This window comes from Halichoerus grypus, chromosome 9 (assembly GCF_964656455.1).
Source record: "Halichoerus grypus chromosome 9, mHalGry1.hap1.1, whole genome shotgun sequence".
NCBI lineage: Eukaryota > Metazoa > Chordata > Mammalia > Carnivora > Phocidae > Halichoerus > Halichoerus grypus.
Window position 1 is genome coordinate 29,848,868 of NC_135720.1, and position 6,127 is coordinate 29,854,994.

The following is a 6,127-nucleotide window of genomic DNA, read 5'->3' on the forward strand; positions in this document are numbered from 1 at the left end:
CGGCGGCTCAGGGCTTATAAAGCGGGCGGCAAGGCGCGCGGCCAGTGTTGGCTGAGCCAGTCTCCCGTCACTAACGACACCCTGCGCGCTCTCTCTGCGGAGATGACGGTGAAAACCGAGGCTTCTAGGGGCACCCTCACTTACTCCAGAATGAGGGGAATGGTAGCAATTCTCATCGGTGAGTGTAGGAATTAATACTGAACTTCTAGGATATGTGAGGTGGAAATTTTTTTAAGGTCGCGCGTGAGATTAGTGTGTGTGGCGTCGGACGTTACGAAGCCATCTAGACGTTTGTTTATTTCTCCTCTCTTAATTCACAGCTTTCATGAAACAGAGGAGGATGGGCCTGAACGACTTTATTCAGAAGATTGCCAATAACTCCTATGCATGCAAACAGTAAGTTTTGGAGAGGACCGGGAGGAATAAAAATAAGTAGTAGAGTTTCAGTTTACCAGCAGTAAAGACACAGTCTCATCAGAGGGTTGATCAGAAAGCTGAAGCCTTCCCCGGGGGTGGGAGCCCTTTTCTCTTTTAAGTCCCAGTTGAAGAAAACATTTTAAACATTAAAACTAATGGGCTGATTTGGCCAGTCCTAGAGCTGTAAGATAAAATATTCATGTTTGCCTAATTCACCCCCTGTTGCCGTGAAGGACAACCCTCATCCCTGTATTTAACTGGGTTTATTATTTCCTTTGGCTATTATTTTCTTTGAGTAATTTCTTCGGGTGTTTTTGGTTGAAACACTCCGAACTGTTCGGGAAAAGTTGAGCCGGAAACTACTGGTGTTACTGTGCCCCCTTGTGTCGAGTTAAGGAGGTTCTAAGTCGTTCCTTTCTCTGCAGCCCTGAAGTTCAGTCCATTTTGAAAATCTCCCAACCTCAGGAGCCTGAGCTTATGAATGCCAACCCTTCTCCTCCAGTAAGTATTCTCTATTTGTGATGCTTCTGTAGAGGGATCTTGTAAATGAGTCAGTTAGTATTCCTACATTGATGGATTACAATAGCATTTCTAGAAATTAGTATTAAGACAGGAATGCCTAGTTAATGGCATAACAAGTGACATAAGCACTTACTTAACTATTGAGTCAGTGAAGTATTTTAAAAGGCCTATTGCCTCAAAGTTGTATCTGGTTACAACACGATTGTGTACAATTTCCATACTCCCATTTGAAATATTAATATGTATGGATGAAAAGTAGTCTTGGTTGTGTCTATGATGTGTGGTGGCTTGCCTCAGTCATTTGCAGATGTAGCATCTTTTACATTGCCTGCCCTTGATTGTTGTGTTCCTTTGAAGCAAGGATACTAAAAGAAAACTTTTCTTTTCCAGCCAAGTCCTTCTCAGCAAATCAACCTTGGCCCATCATCCAATCCTCATGCTAAACCATCTGACTTTCACTTCTTGAAAGTGATTGGGAAAGGCAGTTTTGGGAAGGTAATTTCAGATCTGAAGATCTCATAATTTATAGTCTTTCATTCACATTCATTTAACATTCTCCGTGGGTATAGACAGCAAAATGATTTTTTTTTTATTGAAATTCCAGGTGCTTCTAGCAAGACACAAAGCAGAAGAAGCATTCTATGCAGTCAAAGTTTTACAGAAGAAAGCCATCCTGAAAAAGAAGGAGGTACGAAATGCACTTGATGGACTGGAGCTGGAGATAGACATTCATTGAGTGGTTTTTACCTTGGAATTTTGGTACCAAGTCGAAATTTGCCACTAAATCTTTAATTGTCCTTTTTCTAGGAAAAGCATATCATGTCAGAACGGAATGTTCTACTGAAGAATGTGAAACACCCTTTCCTGGTGGGCCTTCACTTCTCTTTCCAGACTGCTGACAAATTGTACTTTGTCCTTGACTACATCAACGGTGGAGAGGTGAGCGGCGGGAATATGAGCTAACCTTTAGGTGTCTGGGCATGGCATTCCTGGTTTTAGTTTGAGAGGAAAGTTTTTCAATGATATTTAGGGGGGAAAAGTTACCAGAATTAGCCTTTCCTTCAACCTGAAGGTTGCAAATAGTTAACAGACTATTTAAGGCCACTTCCTGCAATTGTCCCCTTTAGCTATATATGTCGAGACTAATTAAATGCATTGTTACCAAGCCTTGGCAACCCGGCCTAACTTTGTTCTGTCTCCTGCAGCTGTTCTACCATCTCCAGAGGGAGCGTTGCTTCCTGGAACCACGGGCTCGCTTCTATGCTGCTGAGATAGCCAGTGCCTTGGGTTACCTGCACTCCCTGAACATCGTTTATAGGTAAGCTGGAGAGCCCTCAAGGTTACCCTCCCGGGTAGAAAGGAGACCGAGTCCTAGTCTTGGACGGAGCCTTAAAATAATTTGTATTTATTTACAGCTTGGTCACCTAAAACCAGATCCCCTGGCATGTGAGCTGCCTTGACTCCATGCCACCAGGGAACTAGCCCGCTAGGATTGTGCCTAATCCAGAATAGATTAGCAGAACAAGGACTCCCTTTTTTTTATTCACTATACAGCTACAGTGAATTGGAAAGGCTTCTAACACCCCGAGCTATTATTTCACAGAGGCTTTCTTATGAAGTGAAATTAACTTAACACAACTTTTTCTTTTTTTTTTTTTTTTTGCAGAGACTTAAAACCAGAGAATATTCTGCTGGATTCACAGGGACACATTGTCCTTACTGACTTTGGGCTCTGCAAGGAGAACATCGAACACAATGGCACGACATCCACCTTCTGTGGCACGCCTGAGGTAGGAGCACTCTCCACTTAGTGCCTGGTCTGCCCCCTCCTGGGAGAGCCAAGGGCAAAAATTAAGTTCTACCAGGAGAGCTTGTTCTCGGAGGTTTCTCCGTCCAGTTGAGTGCAAGGAAAATACATTTGCTGTTTGATGCAGCATGAGAAATCCCAAGGCCTCATGTTGCTTTCATTAAGACCAGCTGTTTGCAAAAGCCATGTCATAAAAAGGTTGTAAATTCCCACATAAGCTATCTGTTGGCTGCCCAGTCGCTTCCTAAATACCAGTACACATACCTGGCCAGTCAGCCTTCCAGTCCAGCAGTTTTATCAGGAAGTAATGTAAAGAAATGTATCCTGCAAGTGGATCCAGGGTCTGAGCCCTTTCAAAGTGCATGCCTGGTCGTGGGATTGCGCGGTTTCACAGACTTCTAAACTCTGTTTTCCTGCTTTGTGTTTCAGTATCTCGCCCCCGAGGTGCTCCATAAGCAGCCTTATGACAGGACCGTGGACTGGTGGTGCCTGGGGGCCGTCTTATATGAGATGCTGTATGGCCTGGTGAGTTGAGAACCATGGCATCTTGCCCCTGGTTTGATAGTGCTCCCTAGAATGTGCTCGTCTGAAAATCCAGACTTACCAGGCACACAAGCCCCATTGCAGATGTGGTCATTGTGTTTTGCCCCTTTATCAATAAGCTTATCAGATGCTGATAAGAGAGGCCTATTGGTTATTTTATAAAGTGTTTTAGAGTAAGCTCTTAGTGAATTTTTCTTTTGTAAATTCACGTTTGACTAGATATGACCCCCTTAACCCATGTGAGGGAAAATGTGGCTTATTAGTGTCTACTCCCTGATAAGGGTCGTGAAATAGACATTTAAAAATCCAGGGCAAAGAAAACCTATTAAGGGAAAGACTTTGTCAAATCTAGCTTAACCTGGTTGAAGACTTTTTCTCTGTTGGTCGTGTGTGCTGTACAAACCTTCCAACTGAGCATTAATTTCCCCCCCTTCTTTCAGCCTCCTTTTTACAGCCGAAACACAGCTGAGATGTATGACAACATTCTGAACAAGCCCCTCCAGCTGAAGCCAAATATTACCAATTCTGCCAGACACCTCCTGGAGGGCCTCCTGCAGAAGGACAGGACGAAGAGGCTGGGCGCCAAGGACGACTTTGTGAGTACCTCTTTCCTGTTCTCCTGGGCTGTCTGGGAAGCACACTAGATCCCCACTGCCCTTCTTGAATTCCACCTGTGTAAACTCATCTCCTGTTTCTTCTCGACAGATGGAGATTAAGAATCATGTCTTCTTCTCCCTGATTAACTGGGATGATCTCATTAATAAGAAGATTACTCCCCCTTTTAACCCAAATGTGGTGAGTATCTCTTTCTTCTGAGTATAGGAGGGCCCAAAGGACACTTCTTGAAGTCAAGAGTTGGTGGTGGTAGAGGGGAGGGCCCCACGGAATACATTGGCAGATCTTTTATTCACAAACCATTATTTTCCCAGGTAAAAAGTAGAATTTTTGTCCCAACCAAGCTAACATAACCTTTCCACACATTCATCAATTACAGTATCAAAGGATAAAAAGTGAACACTCTCCTCGTTATTTAAACTTTATGTGGCCTGTGGGCTTTTTGCCTGAAATAGATGGTTATTATGGGAGTTTCCGTGTAGTACCCCAAATACTGAGCTCCAGTATTTAAAGCCCAAAATGAGGATTTCCCTGTCCTGTCTGCACACTGAATTCTTGACACTGAGTGTTTTTTTTTTTTCTTCCCTCAATAGAGTGGACCTAGTGACCTGCGGCACTTCGATCCTGAGTTCACCGAAGAGCCGGTCCCCAACTCCATCGGCAGGTCCCCCGACAGCATCCTCCTCACAGCCAGCGTCAAGGAAGCGGCCGAGGCCTTCCTAGGCTTTTCCTATGCGCCTCCGATGGACTCTTTCCTCTGAACAGCCCTCGGGGTGGTCTTGAAGGACTTTGTGTGTGTTTGTAAGCGTTTTAGTTAGCCTCGTGGCAGAGCTGCCCGCTGACAGGACATCTTAAAAGAGAATTTGCACATCTCTGGAAGCTTGCACATCTTGGCAGTCTTATTGCACACTGTTTGCTGGAAGCTTTTTGAAGAGCACATCCTCCTCAGTGAGCTCATGAGGTTTTCATTTTTATTCTTCCTTCCAACATGGTGCTATCTCTGCAATGAGCATCTGCGTGCCGCCGTAGACAGATGCAGTAGTCTTATTAGGATGATGCAGGTCTAAGAAGGGTTTTCGGAAGGTCTGTCTGGGCCGTGATAACGAATCTTATGAAATGTGCCTTTTCTGATGAGATCGTGTTAGCTCCAAAGCTTTTCCTATTGCAGAGTGTTTCAGTTCTTTATTTTTCCTTGTGGATTTACTGTGTGAACAGTGGTATGAGTGTGGTATGCTTGATCACAGATGGGTTTAGTTCTAAGCATCAATGTGACACTTGCAGGACACTACAATGTGGGACATTGTTTGTTTCTTCCATATTTGGAAGATAAATTTATGTGTAGACCGTTTTGTTTTTTTTTTTTTGTAAGATACAGTTAATAACTAAAATTTGTTGAAAATGGTCTTGCAATGACTTGTATCCAGATGCTTAAAGAAAGCATTGCTGCTACAAATATTTCTATTTTTAGAAAGGGTTTTTATGGACCAATGCCCCAGTTGTCGGTCAAAGCCTGGTATTTTCATTGTTTAAAATGTCACCTGTAAAATGGGCATTATTTATGTTTTTCTTTTCTTTTTTTTTTTTTTTGCATTCCTGATAATTGTATGTATTGTATAAAGAAAGTCTGTACATTGGGTTATAACACTAGTATATTTAAACTTACAGGCTTATTTGTAATGTAAACCACCATTTTAATGTACTGTAATTAACATGGTTATAATATGTACAATTCTGTCCCCCCTCCCCACCACACAACTTTTTTTGTGTGTGATAAACCAACTTTGGTTTGCAATAAAACCTTGAAAAATATTTACATAAATTGTGTCGTGTGTGTTATTTTGTATATCTGGGTTGGGGCCGAGGGGGGTGGGGAGGGGTAACAATGGGTCCATTTAAAAATTTATAACCCTGGGAAACTGCTTTCTTTGCAGCTCAGTGGTCGGCCCTCAACAGTAGCAGCTTCAGATCCAGGGAGGTATAGAGTGGTCCTAAAGCCGGTTTATCTTCCGGGTCTTAGCAGTGTTTTATGATGTCAGTCAAACAAACCCTTTTCAATGTACAAATCCATTTCCCAAGGACAGCCATGAAGCCATGTTCTCCGTATTGCCTACTCTCTGAAGTTGGCTGCTCGTCCTGACATTTGGCTTGCCTAAAGTAACAGGTAATTCTTTCAACAGCTACTTCGGGTGCCTACTCTGGGCCAAGCCCCGCTCTGGTGTTGGG

At 43.2% G+C, this 6,127-nt stretch overlaps 1 protein-coding gene across 4 annotated transcripts in view; it reads left to right on the forward strand.

The window, feature by feature from the left end:
- The window catches only part of SGK1 (serum/glucocorticoid regulated kinase 1), a 109,502-nt gene extending 103,779 nt beyond the window's left edge, over positions 1–5,723 (forward strand). For 3 of the 4 annotated variants that reach the window (XM_036097438.2, XM_036097441.2, XM_036097439.2), the window contains 11 exons: positions 321–396; positions 843–918; positions 1,330–1,434; positions 1,544–1,627; positions 1,747–1,878; positions 2,145–2,257; positions 2,606–2,729; positions 3,176–3,271; positions 3,730–3,885; positions 3,995–4,084; positions 4,498–5,723. In XM_036097438.2, coding sequence (XP_035953331.1) covers positions 321–396; positions 843–918; positions 1,330–1,434; positions 1,544–1,627; positions 1,747–1,878; positions 2,145–2,257; positions 2,606–2,729; positions 3,176–3,271; positions 3,730–3,885; positions 3,995–4,084; positions 4,498–4,665 — 1,220 coding nt within the window. In that variant the 3' untranslated portion in view covers positions 4,666–5,723. Of the gene's footprint in view, positions 1–24; positions 179–320; positions 397–842; positions 919–1,329; positions 1,435–1,543; positions 1,628–1,746; positions 1,879–2,144; positions 2,258–2,605; positions 2,730–3,175; positions 3,272–3,729; positions 3,886–3,994; positions 4,085–4,497 lie in introns of those variants that run through there. The other variant, XM_036097440.2, reaches the window with a different exon arrangement.
- The last annotated feature ends 404 nt before the right edge of the window (positions 5,724–6,127 follow it).